At 40.6% G+C, this 26,578-nt stretch overlaps 2 protein-coding genes and 1 pseudogene across 2 annotated transcripts; 2 read left to right on the top strand and 1 right to left on the bottom strand.

The window, feature by feature from the left end:
• The first annotated feature begins 2,977 nt into the window (after positions 1 to 2,977).
• On the top strand, positions 2,978 to 6,432 carry LOC102707353 (protein FATTY ACID EXPORT 3, chloroplastic). The gene is made up of 7 exons (XM_006644854.3): positions 2,978 to 3,375; positions 3,814 to 4,201; positions 4,376 to 4,546; positions 4,829 to 4,875; positions 4,960 to 4,997; positions 5,780 to 5,866; positions 6,043 to 6,432. The coding sequence occupies exons 1-6, from the start codon at positions 3,118 to 3,120 to the stop codon at positions 5,862 to 5,864; spliced, it is 987 nt and encodes a 328-aa protein (XP_006644917.3). The 5' UTR covers positions 2,978 to 3,117; the 3' UTR covers positions 5,865 to 5,866; positions 6,043 to 6,432.
• A 113-nt stretch (positions 6,433 to 6,545) lies between these two features.
• Positions 6,546 to 8,112, bottom strand: LOC102707075 (probable WRKY transcription factor 70). The gene is made up of 2 exons (XM_006644853.3): positions 7,826 to 8,112; positions 6,546 to 7,715 (listed from the first exon to the last, which is right to left on the bottom strand). The coding sequence occupies exons 1-2, from the start codon at positions 8,110 to 8,112 to the stop codon at positions 7,163 to 7,165; spliced, it is 840 nt and encodes a 279-aa protein (XP_006644916.1). The 3' UTR covers positions 6,546 to 7,162.
• A 12,553-nt stretch (positions 8,113 to 20,665) lies between these two features.
• LOC102701412 lies at positions 20,666 to 23,462 on the top strand (annotated as a pseudogene).
• The last annotated feature ends 3,116 nt before the right edge of the window (positions 23,463 to 26,578 follow it).

Raw genomic sequence — 26,578 nt, 5'->3', positions numbered from 1 at the left:
ATTTGAAATTTCAGATTCAGCGGTAAAAAGGGTGATATTTGAGATCTGCAGAGGTTCTTACGGTTTTGTTTACAGACGTTGAACTGAGAAGTGTGCTAGCTTATGCTTATGTGATCTTTTGCCATGTTGAAGCAATCAACAATGGACATGGTCACCTTTATACCCTTTGGGCAACGAGGTGGAATACATTTATTAACCGTGTTCTTTTGGTGTTTTCAAGCAACCATCCATTTGCGCCATGTTAATTTTCCCTTTGATATTAATAAAGATTCATTTGTCCTCATGTCGTGCGCCACGTGTCCACGTCAGCTTAAAAAGTATTTTGGCTGAGCTGTACTGCATTCTGCCTATGTAACTCCACTTTCAAATACAAACATGTATTAGCATCTAGCAAAGAATCACATGGAGGATTGGGTTAATTCTTATAGCGGACTGTTTATAATTTGGTTAGGACTTACGATTGTTTCATATCTTGTTTTTCATTTTTGGATATAATTACGATACTTATTTGATTACTCCATCAGTTTCATTTCTATTATTCCCCCCATTCCATATTATACTACTTTCCGTCCTGGCCTAAATTCATTTATATGCTAATAATTAATAAATCAAGATACATATGCAAAATATATATTGATACATGAATAAATTTAGATAAATCTAAAAAGTCTTATTATATGGAATGAAGGGGAATCTTGTCCTAAAATATAAACATTTCTATTATTTCAGTACTGCTTCCATTAATCACTTCTTATTTAACATTTTTTTATTTTATCTCTCACTTACCCTTATTTATTCCTCAATAGTGGTGGTTAAATAACATATTTGTAAAAAAAACTAATTTATGAATAAACCTTATATATATATTCTCTTAGCGATCTAAAAAAGTCTAAAAATAAAGTTATGTGAAAATCTCATAATTACCTCTAAATTTAAGGTTAAAAGTTTAATTTTGACTTGTAAACACAATCCAAAGCGAAAAGATAGGGTGATTATAGGACACTATAGTTTTTTCTTTTCAAACTTAATCCCTGCCAAATAGCTTAGAAACACGTATATTTTGGGACGAATGTGGTATCGAACACCGTAACAGAGATTCTCTCAAATACATTCCGGAATTATAGTGCAATAGACTTTACAGTTAGACGGCTCAGAACAATGAGCCAAGATATGCGCCGCTACATTGGATAAACGATATACATGTGTGAATGCAGAGAGTCATCGTGTGAAAATTTGTTTACTGGCACCACATAAAACGCAACAGTGCAGTACAAAAAAAAAGTCATTCTACCGTGGTCGTTTGACGAAATGCCATACACTTTTAACTATTTAGTAATTAGTAATATACGGTAGAGTATCACCTTGACTGTTTGATGTAAATTGAATAGCAAATAAACATTGATTAGGGTTCATTTGTTTCGGAGGAATGCTTGATGTAAATTGAAGGAATAAGTCTACATAACTCCCAACGTTTTACCACTGATCACTTAACCCCTCACCTAACATACCAAGTATTTAACCCTCTAAACTATCGAATACCGTTTAGATTACTCCCTCAAAGTGGTTTTGGTGTTTTTGCTTCTTGTTTTGTCATGCTGATAGATTTTTTTTAACATGATTTTTTGATGTCTTGTATGTTACACTAATTTCGGTGAACATGATTGTATATGGGCTAATTTAGATAGTTTGTATATTACACTAATTTTTTTGATGTCATGCGGAACATGATTGCATATGAACTAGAAAAACTGAAAGCTAACAGTTTCATTTGCACTAGAAAACTGAAAGCTTTTTGGTTAGATCTTCGAAAACTAAAAATTAACAGTACTATTTAACCAATTTTTTTCTTTATCGACGTTACCATTAAAGCTTGAATTGCATACTTGTGCAAGAAATAAGTCACATGTCCAGTACTTCAGTAGCACTAAGAAACATAAATTTAGAGAAAACCCATTAAACATGACACAAATAGGATGCTCCACAATCATTCATGAAACAGAGTATAAAAAAAAGTATCGTACACAACATTCAGGTCTAACAAATCATAGAGTAGCTAGCAACTCTCACATTCAACTCTCAGTATGCTATGTACAGACTATCCGAATTAGTCCATATACAATTATGTTCACCTAAATTAGTGCAAAATATAAGACATTAAAAAATCATGTTAAAAAAAATCTGCTAGCATGGCAAAACAAGAAGCAAAACCACCAAAACCACCGTGAGGGGGTAATCTAAACGGTATTACATAGTTTAGGGGGTTAAATACCTGGTTTGTTAGGTGAGGGGGTTAAGTGATCAGGTGCTAAAACGTTAGGGGGTTATGTAGACTTATTCCTAAATTAAATGGCAAATAAACATTGCTTAGGGCTCATTTGTTTAGGAGGAAATGATTGATGTAAATTTGAATGGCAAATAAACATCGCTTAGGTCTCATTTGTTTTGGAGAAAATGTTTGATGTAAATTAAATGACAAACACATATTACTTACGGATTTTGATTTCTAAAAAATAATTGCTATGAACGTTATTCGGTTTGTAGAAAAAAATCTAAAAGAAATTTCTTTTCTTATAAATTGTAGAGAGAGTACATATAATTTTTCACCTACTCAAATTGCTTGAAATCATTTTTCTATGAATAAATAAGAGTTTTGTTATACGTACGACCCAATTGCACTACCTGCGAATGAAACATTGCAACTATTGATTAGATAAACAGGATCAAGTGAATGATACTACAACCGTTAGATTTTAGATGATTAAGACGTACGCATAATAATTTCTAATCAATATGTAAATATGTAATGTATATTTCTCCTTAATAAGCCCTTAACATAAATATACTGTTGCCTCCTTGTCCTTGGTAGACGAATGGACGGCGCATATTTCCTTGCCGCGAGCATAGGCCAAGGTTGACAGGACAACCCCAACTCGAAAAACCTGGTCGAAACGCTGAAAACGAAACAAATTCCCAAGCAAAAACCCGAGAGAGAGACCCCACGAAAACCCCTCCACCAAACTCTTCCCCATTTTCCTTCCTCCCCCTTCCTGCCTTCCGCCGTCTCCGCCGCCGCCTCCACCTTCCCCGAGGGCCGCAGCCGGCGGAGCATCCGTCCCCATGGCCGCCTCGCTCGTCCACGCCGCGGCCTCGTCTCCGCTGCCCTCCTCCTCCCCCGCGCCGGCCCGCCCGGGGCCCTCCTTCCACCCGCTCGCCTCCTCCCCGTTCCTGCGCCTGTCGTGCGCCGCCGCTTCCTCCTCCCGCCGCCTCCGCCTCGACACCCCGCTGCGGGCGCTCTCGGCCGGACCGCGCCTCGCCGCCGGATGGGGCGGCCCGCGGACTCGCCGCGTCGTCGCCACCTTCGCCGGGGAGGAATCCGTGAGTAGTCGCCCTCCCGAGATCCTTTCGTTGCTGCTTCTATCGTACTCCTCTTGTTCCTGCCAATCCGATCTGTGTGGTTTTATTTGGTTGCCTAGTAATTTTCTTCTTCTTCTTCTTCTTCCTCCCATTTCCTGTGCGTGACGCGCGGATGAGATAACCTCGGTGTGCTCTTATGATTTTGCTGCGCCAAGCGATCTGTCTGACTATTTCGAAGCGTAATGCGTAGCAAATGTGCTGTATCGTCACATTATGATGATGTTGCCTAATGTTGTGCTTTTTGAGATATTAGATGTCTTGATCAGTTCATTGTGCTAGATCCCATGTTTGACTAATGCCGGCATTTCTTCAGTTTTTTTAATCGAGTTCGTAATGTGGTGATCAAATTATCTGCTTAGAGTTCACAACTAATGTGATTGATTTTGCTGCTGAATTTAGGTGGGTTCAGAATTGGGTGATGACAAGGAAAATGAGAAGGGTGAGATGAAACCTGAGGAGGCTCAAGAAGTTTGGAAGGAAATGCTCAGGCAGTTCAAGGAGGAGGCTCAAAGAATGCACGTACTGACGTTGGAGGCGTATGGTGTCTACTCCCAGAAGGCGAGGGAGGTGCTATTAGAAGCCTCGGAGAAGCTGAAGATCCACGCAGACAAAGCACAGAAGGACCTCAGCGTGATTGCCACAGAGGTCGGTGAGGAGGGACAGGAATATCTAAAAATCGCAGCTCAAAACTCACCAGACTCAATTAAGGATATCAGTGAGACATTCAATTCTCTCGGCAAGTTGAAGATATCAGAGTACCAGGATTATCACGTGGGCATTTCCTTTGGTAACTAAAATGCATTATGTACTTGGTAGAATTTCTGTTGCTTGATTCTATACTGGGAATTGACAAACACATGATAAACCGAGAAAGTGTGTTATTCATTGTATAGGGACTTTTATGCTGCCTTGTTATGTAGGGTCTCAGCTTTAGTTCATGGACATGCCCTGTTTCTTGTAGGTACCTTTCTTACTGTAGGGGGTTTCCTAAACTTCATGCTTACTGGAAGCACATCTGCAATTCGTTTTGGTATTGTTCTTGGCTTTGCCCTGTTAGCTATGGGCATCTCAAGTTTGAGATCTCAAAGAGCAGGTGGACGTCGTCCTCGACTTCTGCTGAAAGGCCAAGCTGGTTAGTTTATTTCTTCTGTCTTTCTTTGCTTCAGATTATATCTCATGTTTTCTGTTCCTTGTGACATCCCTAGTTAGATACATCTAGATTAGTTCAAAATAAATCAAACAGGGACGAGAAATATGAACATTTCAGACTTCTAGTTATTATCTGATTGGAAAATAAGAACTTACCATCATTCTAAATTGAAAATTGAACCCAAGATTTAGCTTGTTCAACTAAGTCACTAGATCATCATTCTTTCACCTTGCAAGTTTATTGACATATTTTACTTCCATGCAGCAATTGCAAGTATCATCTTCTTCAGGGAATTATTAATTTTCTTCCACGTATGATTTTTAACTTTGCCACTAAATCGTAATTCTCACCACCATAATTTATTTTTAACATTTTTTATTTGTTATGTGGTGTAGTATGGGTGGTTTCCAAATATTTTCGTGGTCCTTCTCAGGTGAGTCCACTTTTAACTGTTTTACTTGCTCTGAGTATCGACTCACAGACATCTAGCAATGTGTTACTATGGAATGTGGTGCTCCTTGCATATTTTTTGACTATCTGTGCCTGTGTGCTTTTATCTTCAAGATTTCATAAAAAAGGGGGCGTGTTTCTATGCTCTAAATTGTCAATTCCTTATACAGAATTTGCCTTGATGGATATAACAATTTTCCTGTGCCTTTGGTGTTTGTATTAACCTGTGATTTTTATGGTAGATTTCTTCTCATTTACTGCACATATACAGTTCCAAAACCATACCAATTACCTACACTGCCATCCAATGTGACAGTCTGTCAGTCTGTTACATCTATTACAAATACTACTTTGTGCCAAATACACCTTAATAGTGTTTTCTTGTTGCCAAAGTTAATACTTGTGTTATTTTTGGATAATTCATACATTGCATACTGCTTTTGATACTAGACTTGTCAACCCAAATATGACTAATGTTTCTTTAAAGTAAGATGATGGCAAACACTATATTAAATGGTATTGTCAATGATTATTCCAATCTCCACTAACTTAAACTGGTACTGGATTTCATTTTGAAGTTGTTCCTTCAGCAGTTATCTTCATTAACTGTTGCGCCTTTTTTTCTCTTTGGGGGCATGCTACCCATTGTAGTTTTTGCAGTTGGGGTCCTAGCCACTATGTTCATTTTGAACTTACAGAGAAGAAATTCGTTTGTTGCACGTATGATTTTTTTTTGTTTTTAATTAGTTTTGAATTGTGCTGCAGTGGGGCGGTGGCAGGCTTTTACATTCAACGTATTATGACTGGTGGCTACAAAGGTCCAAGCTCCGAGAGTACCGCAGATAACTAATGGTACACACTTTGTTTGTTGGGTTTCATTCTTTTCCCCATTCATGTACAGTAGACAAATAAGTCTATAAACTCCGCCAATGTGCTTTGATAAATGATAACTGAACTAGTTTAATGATGGTACTCCATAAATGATCGAAAACGATTGTTGTTGAACTCACCGCATAGCATTTCTGTAGGTTATACAGGGCCAGTACGAACCGGATGATGACAGGAACTTGGGTTTGAAGATTGACTGCCCCATTTGCTTTCCATTTCCATCCCCATCAAACTCAAGCAACCCTACTAGTTTGTCTTAGTCCTATGTGACTGTGGACTTCGACGCTTGGGTTCAGAAGACGACTTGCCTGCATACTTGCCCATCGCAGTTGCACTCCTTTGTTCTTTTACTCATGTAATATACACACCCGCCTCGAACAACAATAAGAAATGGTCCTCCAAGGTCATTAGATGTATCTAGCTGTTTTCTGTTTATGTTGTTTATTTGATGCTACGTTGCTGTGCTCAAAGCTTGTGACACATTCAACAACATCCAGTGAAATCGGTCAAAACCAGAATTCGTTTCAGCATGTTACATTTGGCTTCGTTGGTGGCCCTGCAAATTGATTAAACCAACCATTTGATTCTTAACCTTGTAGTGCCAAGCATGCTTGTGCAGTTGAGTGTCACTACTGTGTCGCCTGGTACTCCCCGTGTCCCAAAATAAGTTGATTTTGGGACGAAGGGAGCATTTAGCTGCCTGGGATGAATTAATTCAGTCAACGCTGGACATATGGTCGCCAGTCTTTTGTTACTGTCATGATATGCCGTCAGATATGTGTCATGCTCACGTCTTGGGTTCTTTTGGCCGTTTTTTTTTTTTGGTCTGAGAACAGTTGCAGGTTGCAATTTTCTTTGTGATCACCTGCTTCTCGTCTTGTGTTCACCTAGCAATTCTCTGTGATCACCTTCTCTGTTGCACATTTACGCCATTTCTTTCTCCTTTTCAACCTAATTTTCTCCTTTTTCAACCTAGTTTTCTCTTTTGCAAGTAACATATGTTTTTCCTGAGAAGTCAACATGCTCAACTCTTCATTACATATTGTCTCATATTAACTCTCACCTAATATGTTGTCAATCTAACTACCTCTCCGAATTCAAATATCGCGTGCGATTATCTGACCGAACTACGGAAGCTCTTAAAACTAATCCTCTTCTTAAGACCCGGGGAATTCGTTGGTTCCCGCGAAATTATGCGTTTGTGCAACGTGTACTGCACACTGGGGGCAGCTGGTATGCTCTACTGACGAAGCATGTAAATCAGAGGGAGTTGATGACGGATTCCCAGTCGAAACTGCCATTCAAGAACTCCCACACCGGCGAAGAGTAGGCCTCGGCTCCGGCGACATCGAGGTCGAACCCCGCCACGTCCAGCTCCACCTCCGACGAGAAGGATGGCGACCACCCCTGCGACGTCTCGCTGGGAGCGTCGCCGCCGCAGCTCCTCTGCTCGACGCCGAGCAACGCCGGCGTACGCCAGCCCATGTTCCTGTCTGCGGCGGCGGCGGCTGAGGTGTTCGATGCGCCGGAGTTGATGACGGCCGGTGGCATTTCCCGTTCCTGCCACGCGGCGGCGGCGGCGTCGCCCCCGCAGGTGTGCTCGCCGTAGTAGGCGATCACGAACGCCGCCGGCTCCTCCTGCGACTGCTGCACCCGCCGCGTCGCGGCGCAGCCCTGAGCCCTGAACGCGCAGCGGTAGTAGAGCCTCGGGTGCCTGCACCCATTGATCTCCTTCTGCCCGTACTTCCTCCAGATGAACCCGTCCGCCGTCGTGCCGCTCGTGATCTCCCTCACCGCCTCCGCGCCGCGCGCCCTGCGAAATCGAAGAGATCGCCCGCGTTACAACCAAGCCTTCCTCTCCGTCTCCGTGCATCAATTTTCTCCCAAGAACGTCAGTACCAGAAGCTAGTAGTAGCAGCTCACCTCCGTTTGGTCGGCGTGACGGGGTCAGGGGAGGAGGAGGTTCCGGCCGCAACACCGAGCGCCGCCGGCTCCACCGCCTTCCTCTTCTTGCTCCTGCCGCCGTTGGCTCCCGCGCTCAGCCGGGCGATGACGCGGTCGCAGCAGCGGAGGATCTCCGCGGCGAGCTCCTGCTGTTCGCTCGCCGGCGTCGGGGACGCAGCCCGGAGCAGCTCCCCGAGGTAAGCCGCCGACTGGTACCCCATCGTCATCAGCTCCAGCACCACCGCGGTCGGGCTCCCCAGCGCCATGTCCCGCCGCTGCACCTGGACCGCGACGCCGAGCTCGCCTGGTCCGCGTTGGGTGCAGTTGCAGCGCAGTGCAGTAAAGCGGCCGCATCGCGTCGCGGCGGCTATTTATAGAGGCCAATCACGCGGGAGGAGCCCCGGCCGGCGCGAAGCAGCGTTGCAGCAACGAGCAACGGGCAGTCCCAGTCAGCGACCGAGCCTCCTGCCTCCCCCGCTTTGCTACGCGACAACGTGATCTCCGCCCCCACCACTGCCGCTCGGCTGACGATATCTGAGCCATCTTTTGGCTTACTCTGATACTTATGACCAAAATTTAAATATTGAACTTTAAGTTTAGAGCGAGAAACACACATATATATATATATATATATATATATATGACAAGTCGTGTTTAAAGTTCTTTTGATAATAAAGTAAGTCACAAGCAAAATAAATTATATTTTCATAATTTTCTAAATAAGATAAATGATCAAACATTAAAAAAAAAGTCAGTTTTTCGCTTAATAAACCAAACAAACACTCTCCCTCATCAATCAGTTTATATTCAAACATCTATCAATTTTATCTCTACCTGTCTCTCCATCTATACAATTTCTTTATTTCATAAGAGACATTTAATTCTTTTTTCTTGCAAATAATTTGCCTCAATAAGGGTAGTACTCTCTCCGTTACTCCCTCCGTTTCATAACGTAAGATGTTTGACTTTTTTTTCTTATAATGTTTGATCATTTGTCTTATTTAAATAATTATAGAAATATCATTTATTTTACTCGTGACTTGCTTTATTATGAAAGAACTTTAAGTATGACTTGTCATTTTTTATATTTGTACTAAATTTTTAAATAAAACGAATGGTCAAATGTTAAAAAAAAAGTTAAACATCTTACGTTATGAAACGGAGATAGTACTATACTTATATGAGACAATGGGAGAGTAAAATAGTATCTGTTTTTTTATGACAGCTATCGAATGTCGTAAACAATAAAATTAATCATTACAAAGTTAAAAATCATAAGAAACATATTTACAAAGTGTACGTGAAAAAAAATAAGAAGAAGAATAAAAACCCGAGAATAATCTGGTTAAAAGAAACCGCCGGGCGAAACGTGATTTCCGCTTCCGCTACTGCTCCTACCGAGTGAAGTACGGCATCAAGTGTATGTTGGGTGTCGCCGTTGTGGCACTTGTCTCCTGCTACTACCATCATCACCATCAGACTGACCAGCCCATCAAAGGAGCGAGGAGCCACTCTACTCGGCTACTCGTTCCCCTGATGACTGATGAAACTATGGCAAGAGTCACGTTGCCAAAACGTGTCACGCCCCTGTTGTTTAATCACGCGCCTTGTCGCTGCATCATCACATGGGTTCGGTTCGGTCCAGTATATGTCAGCTCGGGGTTATATGGATCTCACTGATCGAAGTGTCCTTAAAAAAGAAGGGTACTATACTGAATCTCAACGTGACGGAGAGCTACTTGTTGGTTTATTATAAGCAGGTACTTTGAACCGCTAAATGGTATGTATTTAGAAAAATATATGTTATAATTTCTTTAGAAATCAAGTGAATTGATTTATGATTTTTATAATAGTTAAACACTTAGTTAATCTACACTAATGACTGGCATCAATTTTATGTTCCGGTAATAAGCTCTGCTGCACACCCTCTAATTCAAACGGGTTAAGGAGGAAACTGTATCAACTAGGGATCAGGCGTCTGATAAAACGGCGAAAATCGGACGCCCTACACAAACACTACGGAGTACGCACCTGCCCTTCTCTTTTGTCTATATGATGTGTACATTTTCTCTCCCCGCGGCTGTACATGAATGTAGACATGAGGTTCATCTGTAAATTTTAATTATTTATCCGAAGTACTACTTTCGTTTTATATTGTAAGATATTTTAAATATATATAGATTTATTTATTAATCAATACATATTATTTATATTTATATAAAAATTACTAACATCTACGTAAATATAAGTAATGCTATAAAATATTACGTGGTGGAATGAAGTAGTGCTTATTTAATCTATGATCATCCAGTTATATCGGTGTATTCTTTATAATTAAATCTTTACTGTAAGTTCTTATATGATTATATTTCAAATAACCAATACTCCTCTATTTCATATTATAAGACTTTTTATGTTTGTCTAAATTCATCAATATATCAATATATATGTTTTATGTATAATTTTTTTTATCATCCTTAAAATAGTACCTCAAGGTACCATACTCTTTAGTATAAAAGGTGTGATATACTGACGTACATTGTAACTCGAGGTACCAAAAATTTATACTAAAATTCTTGGTACCTTGAAATACTTTTCAAGGATGGTAAAAAAACCATTTGTATATATGTGTCTAGATTTATTAGTATAGATATAAATATAGAGAATGCTAAAAGGTTTTATAATAGAGAACGGATGAAATATATATATTTCTAATTAAAACGTTTGTACAGAACACATGAAACATTGGTTGCAATTGTTGAAACAACACTTAGGCCTCTAAGGTCTGAATCCTCTACCTGTGGCCTCTGAAGGCAGAGACACACAATGCCGTGGCTTTAGGGTATTTTCAATCGTCTGGTTTACATTAAACACAAACGAGATTGTTTGTTACAGTAAACTACTGTAAATAATTAGTAGTGATTAGGCACGGGAAATGACAGCAGCAGCTCTACACGTATTTTACTGTGCATCTCTGACTTGTCCTAGAATGTCCTAGAAGGCAGAGCATCCAGATCCGTATCCGTACGTAAGAGCAAATTCAATAGCATAACCAATTACTAGTTCCAATTTTAATAGCTAATGTATATAATAGTTAGCTAAAAATATTAATACATGGTTCCGTATGTCATACATACATTTTGTTTTGGAGCCCGTGTGCAGCTGGCTATAAATTAGTAGTCCATCTCTCTTTTTTTTTCTCCTCTTGTCTTTTTAAAATATGTTTATAGCTGGCTTATAGCCTACTATTGTACCTGCTCTAAGAGATGGATGCCATATATCTAAACAAGTCTAAAAAAATCTTTGAAATCTTTCTTGGGAGAGACACGGGCGATCCATTCCACGATTCGTCGTTGGCAACGCCTAACCTTTTTAAGATATGATCAACCTCCTAAATCCATTTTTCTACATTATGTTCAAAGCCTAAATCTCCTTCTTTACTAACCGAAAGATTACGATCACACAGCCGGTAGCAGAGCTTATTACGACCGATCAATCACATGCACAGGCGTGCAGATTAGGAGACAACACGGCCGAAATAACAACGCGAGTAATGATTCAGATTCGATCCGGTCAGCGTGGCTCCAAAAATGATTCAGATTCGAGTTCAGTGTACCAAGATGCTTAACCTTTTTAGCTAACTTAATTTGCTGCGATGAACTTTTAGGCAGATGAGTTTTGGTTTTTTTTGGGGGTCGTCTCCTCCCAAAAACTGGAACCATTCAACGTACATAACCTCATAAACCTCAAAATTTAATCATTCGATGCACCTCTGTCTCCCAGTATGCAAATCTTTGTGCCAGGTACACTGCATCTCATTTGTCATTTCAGTCGTCGTTCGTGCGATTACGAGGGGATGTTTCAATTTTCCCATCCTTAAAAGAGGTATCTCTTTTTTTAAAAAATGTTTAATATCTTCTGGTACCTAAAGCATTAAGAGATACCAAATTTTATATAAAAAACAGCGATACCTCTTTGATAGAAAAAACTCTTCTTAATTTCAGCTTTATGTCTTGCATTGGCATGCTAATTTACAGGTCGATCCGGAGTGATTGGGGTCGTCTAATCTCTTTTGCTCGCCGAGTTGACAGGCCCTGTTTCGTAACGTAAGGTGACGACTCTCGTTGGGACGCGAGAACAATGACTTGGAAGGTCTTAAAAAAAACTTTCGCCCAGTGGGTCATCTCTTACCTCGTGGGTGAAAAAAATTCAAATGATATAGTTGTAAATAAAAAAATAATTTCTAAACAAAGTTTTTGATATGCGTGTTCATAATCATCTAAAAACTAAAGCTGAAAAAATAAATTACGATAAAAAAAACTAAAAATCAGTCTTAAATTTAAGATTAAAAATTTAAATTTTGGCTTATCGCTATGTTTTCGCTCATGCTTATGTTTATATGACAAAATTTAAATATTTAATTTTAAATTTAATATAGATTTTAGAGTTTTTTATCGTAGTTTATTTTTTCAGATTTGTTTTTTAGGTCAGTAAATACACGCATATAAAATTTTTATTCATAAATTATTTTCTATTTATAAATATGTTATTTGGCTTAATACCTTGAAAAGCCAAACAATAACTCCCATTCTATAAAGACAATGTTACGGTAGTTTTACTTATAGTGGTATAGTGGCAGTAGTATAGTAGAATTTATACCTAGCTATTTATTTTTATAAGTATATTAAATATTATATTCCAAACTTTGATAAAATATATTTATCAATTTATCTATTTTAAAATGATATATGATACAAAATTTTATCGCAGAGTTATATATTTTAGTTCCAACTTTTATTCTTATAGAATTTCTACTCGTATAATAGCGGTATAGTATAACAGAATTAGATCGGTGAATCAAAAGGTAACGTAGATACCTTTAAAAAATCCTTCTATAAAATAGCTATAGAGATAACGATGCTTTCTCACAAGGAATCAAGGATTACGGTCTACGGACATGTGCGGCAACGCTAACCTGATTATTCTTCTGGAATTATAGTTAGCATCCTGTTCTTCCGTTGAAGGGGCTGGATTAGCAAGCTACTGGTTAGTAGTACTAGTGAGTAAACAACTTGAATGATCAGTACCTCTTTTTTGGCATGTAGCTGGTGAAATATATTCTACATGTTGGATCTCCATGTTGACCTTGGAATAATGGCAGGGGTTGGGCATCTGCGCAACTTGAATTCAGGTTTATTAGATTCGATTCAACCAAACGATCACTCTAACGCGCCTAACAAGTTGCTGATGCAGTGATGCTGATGATAACTTGATGCTCTCCCACACCACACGTTACCCCGGATGTATACACGAAACTATAACAACAATGCATCAAGTTCGGCTAATTACTCAGGGTTAATATAGTCCTTTTTTCCCCTAGCATAGTTAGAGCAAGGCTAATGTAAGAGCTAGCTGTTAGCTGCTAGTTTCATTTATTTTAATATTATCAAAAGATAACATAAAAGCCAACTTATATAATACTGGCACATATTATATAAGAGGAATTTTACATTATTTTAAAATTTGGTACTTCTCGATACCTTCTCAAGGATTATAAAATTGCTTCTTATATAATACATTATCAATATATGTCACACTTCTTATGCATACGATCATTTGAAGTTGGTACTATAACTGACTATATAAATATATAGCATGTAATTCTTCTCTCTCCTCTCCCTTCATATAAGTATAAATATAATGTGATAATTTTTAGAACTTATTTACGTCACTTATTGTATTGGCTCCTAGAGGCTGTTTGGATGCTATACTAAAGTTATCATAATTTACCATAATTTTGTGCTACCTTTAACTAATTAAGTTGCGGCTAACAAAGAGTAAATCATATTTCAGCCACCAGAAGAAAATAGTGTCACCTTTTTTCGGTTGATGGCATGGAGAAATTTGAGATTTTGCACTGCTTAATGTTGGTTTTGATGTTATGCCATCCCACAAATGAGTTTTGATAAAAAGTCGCGCTTAACTGGGTTGGTTTCGATATTTTATCATTTTAGCCTATTTATACAATTTAGATATATTCTCGGTGAAATTAATTGATTTTGTGACCGTTTTGCGCCTGTCTTCGATATTTTGGGTGGGCTAGCATGAAAAAAAACTGAGAATTTAGAGAGCGTGGCTGCATGCCTGCATTAGATAAGTACTTAGACTAGACTAGAGAGAAATATGGTTCTCAGACATGGATATATGAAAACATGTCAAAATGATTTTCAGAAAATGAGACTTAAAGAACGAGAACTAATCTTATGGCCTGTCTCTTTAAATGTGCTGGAGTATTAGTACTTAGTACTCCTTAGCAACGTAATAATTTGTCTTTGTGGCCACTGGAATTAGTTTACAGATTGAAACATTACCTGTATAGATTGAAACATTACCAGCAGCCCGCATGTTATAAAAAAGGAGACAGGGGCAAAACGGTCACAAAATCAATTAATTTCACTGAGAATATATTTAAATTTTATAAATGGACTAAAATAACAAAATATCGAAACCCACCCAGTTAAGCGCGACTATTTATCGAAGCTCATTTATAAAATGACATAATATTAAAATCAACATTAAGCAATGACAAAATCTTAAATTTCTTGATGGCATGTGGGATCACGATAATTGATTACGAATTTTGCTACAAATGTGACTGAGCTAAATAAGGGTCTTACTCGATCAAATGCCCAAATCAATGACTTGCCGACCACGATTCGTGCTCTGAAGTATCTGACGGCCCGGCTGGCTCCGTCTGATCGTAGAAGACGACGCATATGCATAGCCAAGCTGAATAAATAAAGACCCGTGCACGCTCTGTTTTTTAATTTTTCTACGGCCTAGACCGGCAAACGCATTTGACCCGCCAGTTTCTTTCTCTGACATCTCGAGCAGATTGCATGACGAGCTCATCATATTTTAGAACGTTCCATAAATCCACGCATGCGTGCGGTTACTTTCACGCAAGGATACAAAAGTACGCTCAAAATCTCTGCTTTTTTATAAACTGTTTTTGCAAGTCGCTGTAGCTGGAGGTCTCTGCGAGAAAATTTGTTCTGTTACACACCTACGTGTGTTTGACCGAAATCCAAACGAAGAAATTAAATCTCCCTTCTGGGATTATAAAAAAACTGCAAACACGCACTGACGACGTTCTACTGGCCAATCAGAATTTCTCCTCCTTATCAATAATCTGACGCAGATCCTTGGATCTGTTGATTTTTACCTGGAAAAAATGGCTTCCATGGACGGTGCGGCATTCTCAGAGTTGCTAGTGATGCTTGCGCAATGGCACGCGGAAATTTAGCGACTCCCAGATGATCATAATTGGCCTGGCCTGGCATGGCATAGCTTAATGTGTTTTTTTAAGCACGCGCTTTGGTCACTAAAATCAAGCACTTGGTAATTACCGGACAAAAAAAAATGATGTTACTCAAGGACACATGGTGCTGTTTCTGCTGTTTGTATATATACCATTCTGTACTTATGTCAAATGTAGCGTCTTTGAATTCGTCCAAATTGTCCAAATGGATGCCGACTTAATTAGCGAACGAGCCACGAGCATGTACGGAAAAAGAAACTGCAATCGTGGTCGGCAAGTCATTGATTTGGGCAAAATTCCCTCTCTTTCTTAATCAAACGCCAACTTGGTGAGTTCTTCTTGTGACCAGACCAATGGATCTAGCGTGCGTTCGGTTTCAGTTTCGACACATGCCCGCCCATGGCCCATGGAGGTAGACGGGGCGACGACGCGAAATATGGAGGTGTAACCAGCCTGGTAACTCGAGAGATTCTCTCAAGGGAACTTTTGGACACCTCTCTTGATTAGTGAAATGAAATGGCTGCACGATTCATCCCGGGTGCATGCATCACACCACGTACGGGTACGGCCACCAGATATCTCCATCACAAACATGGAAACTCAACCAGTGGCCATTCTCAGCCTTGGCCGGCGCCCGGCGCTGCAGTAACTGAAGGGACAATTCCACCCTCGTATTTTTCGCTCTGGTTTATAATTTTAAATTTTAAATTTAAATTTATAGTTCATTATGTGATCTTTATTTTATCGTAGCTTATCTTCTGACCTTTACTTTCAGATCGTTATGAACACATATATAAAAAATTATTTTTATTCGTAAACACATAATCTAGTTTTTTATGAGAAAACCAAATAATCGTACCCTTCGTTCAAGAGCAGGTACAATAGTAGGCTATGAGCAAGCTATAAATATATTTTAAAGAGATAAGAGACGAGAGAGATGAATTGGTTATTAGCAGGAGGCGGCGGCAGCAGCAGCACACATTTTGCAAGGAATTGAAAGCAAAACGTGTGTGTGTGTGGGGCGAGGAATGCATGCACCTGTCGCTGAACTGTCGGGTGGTCCGTTTCGCGGGCACGGCCACCAGCGTGCACCGATCGGCACGTGTAGCACGATTAGCCGAGTTACGAAATAGCTGTTGCTGCACGTATGGTTTCGTTCGACGGGGGACCGGTTCAGCAAATTCTCTCCCACTAGCTGGACAGGGCAGGCAATCATCAGGCTAGCTTTACTGGGAGAATGGTGGAGACGTGACAAATTAACCGATTACACGTAGCAGGATGTGTGGAGTGATGTCTTGTTTGGTACTTTGGGATATAAAAGATTGCGTTCGTACGTTGAACACTTCAAATTACTTCGAGGAGAAAGGGGTAGTCTTGGTCAAATCTCAACGCAACCTGTAGGGAGTCGGCCAACGCAAGGCAGGGGAGCATGCAGCAAGGTCTTCAAATAAAAAGAAAGAAATGGAGTGAGTAGTATTATTCACAGTACTGGGCAGGGAGCAGCAAGTCTTCAAATAATAATAAGATGGTTAGGGGGTCTATTTTGTAACCAGGAGACATATGTGGCTAGGTGCACGGTGTCTCAATTATGGTCCTATGCTATCTCAATTGCGTCGCACTGTGTTTCTGATTCTGTAAATATTTCTTCCTCGGTATTTTAATAAATGATGCAGTTGACTTTTGCTATATATTTGATAATTCATCTTATTTAAAAATTTTATGCTAATATGCAAAAGTGTATTTTATAATTAAAATATACATAGTAATAAATCCAACAACAACAAAATAAATGATAATTAAATATTTTGAATAAGACAAATGGTTAAACCTGTGTCAAAAAAGTTAATGATCTTATCATTAAATATAAAGAAAGTAAAATTATAATTTTATATTGAACTCATATGTTGATTATGCTATTGATATACTAGAAAGCACCAACCTTTGACTAGAACTTGTACAAAAATCTATGCGTCCTTGGCTCTTGCCCTATCTTTTACACCTTCATATCAGTCAACATATGTACAATGATAATACAATCTACTAAATTTATGCTCGGATCTTTCTAGTTTACGTGAGAGCTCTTTCGGAGTAACCAATTAATATAAATATTGTACAGATGTGCTCTATGTAGTTTCAAATTTTCTTTGTAACTATTTGAGTTCTGACAGCTAATTGTTATCATGGAATCTTTTTAAAGCTCGTCAAATTATAAATTCCCAAAATATTTCTCAACAAATCTAGAATGTTAACAATTTGTGACAGGTGGTTGTGTTCTAAGTCAAATGTCTTTTAAGTTTGACCAAGTTTAAAGTAAAAAAAATAACAACATTTCTCACGCAAAATAAATATGCTACACAATATATTCAACGGCGGATTTAATTAAATTAATTTGGTGTTGTGGATGTGAGTGCATTTTATATAAACTTTATTAATCTTAAAGATGTTCAAATTAGGATAACCTAAAATAATTTATAGTATGAAATGGAAGGAATATTGGTTACTCAACAATGGTTTGTCCAACCAAGTAGTTGGTACATAGCTAAATCCAGAAACAAACTTCTCCATTCCATGCAGCACACCCAGTGTAGTTAATCAATGCTATGATCCAAGGAGTAAAAATAGGGAACAGATCCATAAATACCACAAAATGTCTACAGCATAATCCCAAGAGCTTTTTAACATTCTAAAAAAAATACATCTAAGATACCATATATTTTAGCGTAAAAATGAGTACATCGAGGTACCAAGTAGCTTGAGATAATAAAACTTTTGGTATCTCAAGATACTTTTCAAGCATGGCAAAAAAGCCCTAATCACAAAATGATGCAAGTAGTGTATTTTTGCCATTGTAATCGTATTTTGAAAATGCTCAAAAATCTCGTGGCTTTTCATCGTAACCCCCTTCCCACGTTACTCCTGTCGCACACGCATTTTATCCTCCCCCCCCCCCCCCCCCCTCCCAAGATGGAAGAGCTTATGTTGAAAGTCAAGGTAAATATAATAGAGCTAATACTGTGGTTACCAGCTAGAATATATGAAACAACAAGTTATTGCCCTAACATTTCTCACAAGGCACGGAAAATGACCAAGCAAGGATCTTGCAAAAACTGCAACAAACTATAAAGTTCATTACAGAGATGAAAAAGTCAGCCAAAAACACAGCCTCCAACGACCGATGGGTAGTCTCTATCTGTATTTATTGCTATACCACATAAGCAATTTGGTGATATGACAGGTTATTTATTAAAGAAAGAAGCAAAAATAAATCAACTAGTTTAGATTAAAAACTAGTGTCTTCACGTAAAACAAGACTGATTGTGAGAGAGATAGGTTGGTCATATGATAACAAGATACAAAAGTTACATTATGAAAGATATATAGGTTCTTGAGACGATGTCCTAGAATATAGAGGTCATGGTAGTTTCTATACTCTAGGATATCGTATCAAGAAACTATCTTACACAATACGACTTTTGTATCTTGTTATCATATGACCCACTTGTCTCTCTCACAGTCAGTCATGTTTTACGTGAAGATATTGTGTCTTAATTTAGAACCAGTTTCTTTATTTCTATGTCTCTCTTTTCAGTAAATAAGTTATCACATCAGCAAATTGCTTATATGACATAGCAATAAATACAGATAGAAACTATTCTTGATGTGCATCGGGAGTGCTCTAACCGAATTATGTACTGTCCTGCTTCTGAACATGTAGGCTCGTCAATAGGCTTCCGGAATGACCACCACTTCCCCGCAAAAAGGGTCCCACTACTTGTGCAAGGAAGACATAGCATGAAAATGTTACTTCCTTTATATTTTTTTTATTTGAAGCAGTTTATTTTTTCTATGTTTAACCGTTCTTCTTAATTTTTTTTTGGCAAACATATAAGATTATATGTCATTTTAAAGTACTTTTAGGGATAAATAAAATCATAATAAAATAATTAATAATTATGTAATTTTTTTAATAAAATAAATGATCAAACAAATACCCAAAAGTTAATGACACCAAATAAAAAAAATAAGAGAAGTACTACGAAAGACATGAAACAAAGAGCCAAAACTAATGCCATTGACAACAATTTATCCCCAAAAATCATGTCATTTATTTGCAAGCCTATGGTCCCATCTGTGACTGTTCGTAGAGAAATGAAAACTCTATATGTATTACAACCCAGTTTTTCAACTGTTTCAGTGAAAAATTGAATAAAATTAGATGAAATATGTAAGTCCTGTCAAACACACGCACCATAACAAAATTTGTTCCACAAGACCACAAAATTGGATATGATCAACATGCTCTAATTGTGAACAAAGAATTCAAAAGGCAGACCGTTGGCAATCTTTTAACCAATTGAACTGCAGAGTTTATTCCATTTCAGCTGTAAAGATTGCATGATTTTTGTTGCTATGACATCTTTACACACACGTAACATTCGAAAGGAGAGAACCGTTGAAAGTATTTAGTGGGCACGGGAGGAGACAGGGAGAGGCGAGGAGTGGCTTGGCCCACCATGGCTTCAAATTTCACACACGAATTATTGCAGCTCTAAGAAAGTATTAAGAAAAATAGCATTACTGGCCCCATCCAACTAGGATTTTTTTTGTGCGTGTGTTTTTGGATCCACCACTGTTAGTGAGCATAACATGTTCGACCAATATATATTATTTTTATTTATATAGAAAGGTAATTTTGTCCATTGACACAGCCATACAGATTAATTTGTTTGTTCGGTAAATATCACTCGATCGTAAAGGTACACCAGCATTTTGCTCGAATTTTGTAGCGAATAAAAAAACCATTAGAGCAGGTACCATAGCAGACTATAAGCCAGTTATAAGCATATTTTAAAGAGATAAGAGGGGAGAGAAAAGACAGAAGAAAGGTGGACTACTAATTTATAGCCAGCTGTATACGGACTCTAATACAAAATGTGTGTATGACATGTGTGACTAAGTATTGATGTTTTGTTGCTAACTATTGTATGAATTGACTATAGATGAATTAGAGCTAGTAGTTGGCTGTAGTATTGAACTTGCTCTTAAAACAATTGCACCAGAAATGCAATTGCCGGTAAAAACAACTGTACGTCAAGAGAGATTAATGCGATTATTTTCGAGTTGGGAGTGCATAGATGCAAATACACCTTGGGTTTCAGTCGCCTCACGTAGCTAGCGCTGCCAGCAGCATTAAGAAAGGACTCGCTGTACGGCCATAGCTAAGTCCACCATCCCGCGTTAAAGCCGTTTAACAGCACGGGCTGAGCTGTGCAGCTCCCACGAGCCTTCATCCCGGTCCCCCGGCCCATCCATCCGCGCGCTGCGCTCCGCTATATATAAGAGCCCGCCCCAACACCAGCACATCCACTTCTGCCGCGCCACCAACTCCTCCCGCCTCCATCGCGCCAATCGAACCCGACCGGACGCCACGCTACCCAGCAACGCAACTTCGATTCGGCCGTACGTGCGCGCGGCCACGATTCGATCGACCACCGGCCATGCAGGCGCAGCCGTCCCGGCTCGCCGCGAGCGGCGGCATTGGTGCCGCGCCCGCGGCCGCGGCCCCCGCGGAGGAGCGCGAGGCGGTGGTGCGGGAGCTGACGCGCGGCCACCAGCTGACCGCGCGGCTGCAGGCGGAGGCGCTGCGCGCGCTGCGCGGGCAGGGCCAGGCCGAGGCCACGGCCACGTTCATCCTCGGGGAGGTGTCCCGCGCCTTCACGGTCTGCCTCAATATCATGGCCTCCGCGCCCGCCCCCGCGTCGCCCTCGCCGCGGCCGGACACGCCGCCGGACTCGCAGGGCACAGCGCCGGCGCTACCGCCGCCGCCGCCACTGCGCGCGAGAGAGGACAGCGTCCCAAGAAAGTGAGTTGTCCACGTACTGGCCAGAAGCATACATAAATGCCTATAGCTTCCAGCCACATAACTCGCTGATCAATTTCGTTAATCAAATGGCTAAATTGGCCAGAGAATCAAGTGCGGTTGATCTGATTCACCCCCGTGCATTGTTCCCACAGGAAAATACTGACACCCTCTCCTCTCGACGACGGGTACCAGTGGAGGAAGTACGGCCAGAAAAAGATCAACAACACCAACTTCCCAAGGTTCAATTTAATTTCCCTCACATGTGCCTGTCTAGATATACCTTAATCATTGTGATTAATTAATTAGCAACCCAGCTCATTCTAAAATTCGACAAAAAAAGTATTACCACTGTTTTAAATTATAAGATTTTCTAACCACCTTTCTTAAAGCAAGAAAGCTATATGTATAACAATAAATTTAGACACATATAAAAATGTTTTATAATATTATATAGAACAGGTGAGGTAATAAGTTACCATGTCGTTGTAAATCAAAAACCAAATGTGAGTACTTTCGGACCGTGACGCTTCTACTACCTCCGTCCCATGATAACGTCATTTTTCGATTTTTATGCCTAATACTTTGATCATTTGTCTTATTTGAAAAATATGTAAAAAAACTTTAAAAAATTAGTCACACATAAAATACTATTCATATTTTATCATCTAATAATAATAAAAATATTAATCGCAAAAAAATTAAATAAGACGAAGAATCAAAACATTATATCTAAAAACTAAAAAATAATGTTATTTTGGGAAAGGGTAGCAGCTAGCTAGAGACAGCGTACAAGGGGAAAAGGTGTTATTCGTGATGTATTTGATTGGAATTGGTTGGATAGCGAAGGCGTGGCACTGGGGGGACGGGAAGGGACAAATGGAAAATGTCGCTTGGCACGCACCCAACGTGTGCAACTTTATAGATTCTTTTGAGCAGCTTCACGGGCGAACTGATCGCCACATGTTTGAAATCACCCATAAAGTTAAACCTTATCGGATGGGAAAACCAAAGTTATTGCACTCGCTAATGGCTTTTTTTTCTCTGTCACGTGGAAAACTGTTTTGTTATCTTCACGTAATCCTTTTATGCTTGGGTGTCACGTTGTGTAGCGCGAGTGAATACTCCTCTGATTATCTGTATCACTGTATGTATGTAATCACTATGAACTTTGCGAAGCAGTAAGTTGAAACTGCTGGAGTTTGGGTAATATCCGGTTATATATATTATATCAGAAGCATCTTCCTACGTCATCATCTATTAATTATTTCCAGTGAAGTGACGTCAGCAGCGAGCTAGCCGCCATGTTCTTGGATTAGGTTACCTAATTATGTACAGTACACTAGTAATCTTATTAAATCTTGTTTTTGCGCGGAGAATCTTATTAAATCTTAGTTGCTCGTTAAATTTTAATGGCTAGTTGCTAGTCTATACCATTATTTACTGTTTGATTCGTACACGTGCAGGAGCTACTACAGGTGCAGTTACTACCGTGAGCGCAGATGCCCGGCCCAGAAGCATGTGCAGCAGCGCAACGGCGACGACGTGCCGGCGATGTACGTCGTCGTCTACATCCACGAGCACACGTGCCAGGCGGCGCTCGGCGAGCTGCCCGACGCGGCGAACAGCAGCGGAGGAGGCGCCGCCGCGCCGGGCTACTTCCCGGCAGGGGAGACGTCGCCGTCGTCGCTGCGGCGCTGGGGCGCCGCGCAAGTACTGGTCGGCCGGCCGCCGCCCCAGCTGGTGGACGAGCGCGCCGCCATGGAGGAGCGCGAGCGCCAGGTGCTCGTCTCGTCCCTCGCCCGCGTGCTGCAGGGGCAGCAGTGCTACGACGACGAGTCCCACGGCGTCGTCGTCGCTGCGGTGGTACACGCCCCTGTTGCGGCGCCGGTCTCCGCGTCGTCGTCCGAGCTGCCGGTGCGGCCCGACCACGGCGAGGAGCTGGACGTCAAGGACTACGACGTGACGGACGCGCTGCTTTGGGGGCCTTTCGGCGGCACAGTCGACAGCAACTCGTACGGGACAGCACCTGACGTCGACACGCTGTTTTGAGGTCTCGCGTGAGACCGACCGCGCGCCTGTGTTGAGATGATCAGAGGAGACCAAACCGGACGCAAACGTACGTACGTACGTATACTAACCATATATACGTACATGAGTAATCGTGGTGCATGTGTCCACGTACGGCCCTCTCTATACTCCATATAGGTTGGATTCGGATATATTATTACTACTACGAATCATATATACGTACATGAGTACGTACTGCGTATGAGCGAGTATACATACGTACCACGTACGTACCTTGTGTGTTGTAAAATTAATCAACCCTGTTTGCACTAGACTATCGGTTGCGTTCTGTGGTTAAAATTAAGTTTGGCCCGATCGTCGTGAATTTTGTATGCACACACCATATATACGGCTTGCTCAGTGATTCGTGCACAATTAACAAAATGCCCCAATGTTGTATTATCATCAGTTCTAAAAAATGCAAATACGAGAAATTATAAATTATAATTAAAATACATTTACTGATAAATCTAATTACAAATAATTTATGTAAGTTTTTAAAATAAAATGAATAATCAAATGTATAAAGAAAATCAACGTTACCAACTAAGGCTAGCTTTCCATATTTGTTCAGCAAACATCAACTCTGAGAGTCTCTTCGTTTCTAAAAAATTTTATAGAAATTTCAGAAAAAACAAGTTTAATTCCTGAGAAAAATAGTACTACTAGAAAGCAAAGCAGTAAAACCAGTGCACCAAAATAAAACTCTCTTTTCTATCCTGAGAAAAAAAAAAGGTGTTTTGGATCCAGACCTGTGTTTCATCAAAATAGTACTACTTGAAAGCAAAAGCAGGAAAACCAGTCCACCACCAAAACCAGAGTGTCTTCTGACATGATAGGTTGACGGGTCAGATTGTAACTACAGATGCATGGCCTGAAGACAGAATTTCCCCCGATGACAACGACCGCGACGATTGCCACAGTGCCCCTTATCGGTTTGACCGAGAGTAATTTCGCTAGCATCGCAGATCGCACTACTAAAAAACCTCTACTGGAGCTAGTCGTTACTACGCCAAAAGGAAAAAAAAAAGGGGAGGGTGGACCGAAGCGGGCAGGAAACGCGACACGGATAGGTGTGATCAATGTGTGTGAACCCACGCTTCAATCACTCCCCGGGATGCCGGAATACAGTACACGTACTAATGTATCTCGCTAATAGTACTACTAGCACTAACCAACAAAATGCTAGCGGAAACCTCCCAAAAGCTGGGCAAAACTGCTCGCCAGTAATACCTCCATCCCAAGAAAATATAAACAACTTTTATATCACAATCTAACCTAGTTTTCATTATCTTTATCATTTTAATCGTACCATAGCTAATAATAATGGGATGCTTATCGGTGGTGGGTGTTATGATAGAGACCGAAGATGCCAAACATTCTCATTATTAAAGAATATATGATTGAGGGAGAAATCTAAACAGCTTTAAATTAATTATTAAAATAACGAAAAATATTTTTTCACTAAGTTTAGTGTATTTGCGGAGTAACCTAACTAACCAGAGAGGTGAATGAAAAGTGCTACACATATCATCTTTTATTTTGATTTTAGTACGATCGAAGAGCAAGTTCAATAGTATAGGCAACTAATAAATCTAATTTACCTATAGTTAATTTAATAATGAATTCATGATATATATATAAAATATATACTTATCATGTCTATGAGTAAACAGCGTATGCCAGATTCCCGATCTCAATGAGCCGGGGTACACGTCCTTTCCGTGCCGCCATTATTACCGCCGCCTGCGTGGCTGTGCTGTGGCTGGGATTGGCCTTGACGGTGACATCAGGACGCGCACGTCACGCTGCGCCGCTGTGGGCAATTACGTCACCCGTGTGTGCGTCGGGGGGCGAGTTCCCCACCTGCCGTGCCGCGCTGGAGCTTTGCCGATGGCGAAGTCCGCGGATCGCACCGCGCGCCCGAAGCGACGACGGATGACGGGGGCGAGGAGGCGATCGGCTGGTGCATGTTCCGCTTCCGCTTCCGTCCCGAGCCGCTAAAAAAGTCGACCTGCGCGCGGCGGATGCCGGCCATGGGCGTGAGGGCGTCGCCCCGTCGGCTCAGATTCCATGTTGGAGGGCGTGAGAACAACGCGTGAATCGCACGTGACCGATTGTACTAGATTTGACTACTCGTTTTATTAAAAAAATAAAAATATTATTTATTTTATTTATTATTTATTATTATTAAAAGTAGTTTAAGTATTACTAATAAAATTTTATATTTACACTAAATTTTTAAATAAGACGAATAGTGAAAAGTTATAAGTTAATAGTAAGATCCCATATAATTATTATATGACGGAGGTGGTAACTAATTTTGAACCAATTGTACAATGGTACTCCCCTTCAGCCTTGTTCCTTGGTACTTATGTTGGATGTCAAGGATGTATTTTTTATTTATGAAAGGTTATGAATGCGCTTTTGAAAATTCTACTGTAAGCAAATCGGTCTATCGCGCCGCCGACCGGCCGGTCAGGCAATTCAGCGATCGGCTCATCGCCGAATAGTCATATGAGTATGGACTGATGGGTAAATTTACATCTATGTACACTCTCGTCTTTTCACTTTTACTCAAAATTTCATTCTTTTGGGCTTTTTAAAAAAACCAAATGATATATTTAAAAATGGAAAATAACTTATAAATAAAAATTTGAAAATGTTATACTACATTGTACCATGCACGGTATACGGACGGTATAAATCTAAAGCAACACTAAATGAAGGGAAAATTCCTTGTGTGCACCTCCAAACTCAGCCAATCCCTTATATGTACCTCAAAATGTCCAATTCCTTATGTGTCCTCAAAATTTTATTTCGAACTCTTGCATACCCCTCCTGTCAGGTCTCCCTTAGTTTTAGTGTTACTTTGCTTTGAAATGTCCATTGTGCCCATTGAGAAGGGAGAATATGAAAATAAGTGCAGAGGTGGCAGATTTTTTGTTGTATGGAAACAAATCTATATTCATTAGTCAGTTCCTGCAACAGAGCATGCAATGTCCTGGCTTGCAAGAAAACTAGTATGAAGTAGGCAAACTAGATGCAATATTTGATAGAAGGCATACAATTACAGACCTTTTTTAGTGCTGCTATAAAGGGATCGTTCTTCTGAAGAAATGGTGCAACCGTGGTGTGGGGAGAGGCCTCCTGGGCTGGGAACAACTGCTGCCGCCACCGCCAAGGCTGGGGAGAGGCTACCGCGGCCGCCTGGGGGCGCCGCCGCCGCCACCCGGGTTGGGAGAGGCAGCACTAGTGCTGGGGACTGCCGTCGCCGTCTCCCGTGCTGGGGACCACCGCCTGGGCTGGGGAGAGGACGCTAGCCGCCCGGGCTAGGGACCACCGCCGTTGCCCATGTTGGGGCCTTGGGGACTGCCGCCGCCGCTGCCGCCCGTGCTGGGGGCCGCCGTTGCCGCCACTCGGGTTGGGGACAGGCCGCCCTAGCTACCGCAAGTGCTGGGGACTGCCGCCACCGTCGTCC

The sequence above is a fragment of the Oryza brachyantha genome, chromosome 1, assembly GCF_000231095.2.
Source record: "Oryza brachyantha chromosome 1, ObraRS2, whole genome shotgun sequence".
Lineage (NCBI taxonomy): Eukaryota > Viridiplantae > Streptophyta > Magnoliopsida > Poales > Poaceae > Oryza > Oryza brachyantha.
This window is presented reverse-complemented; position numbering and strand designations above follow the sequence as displayed.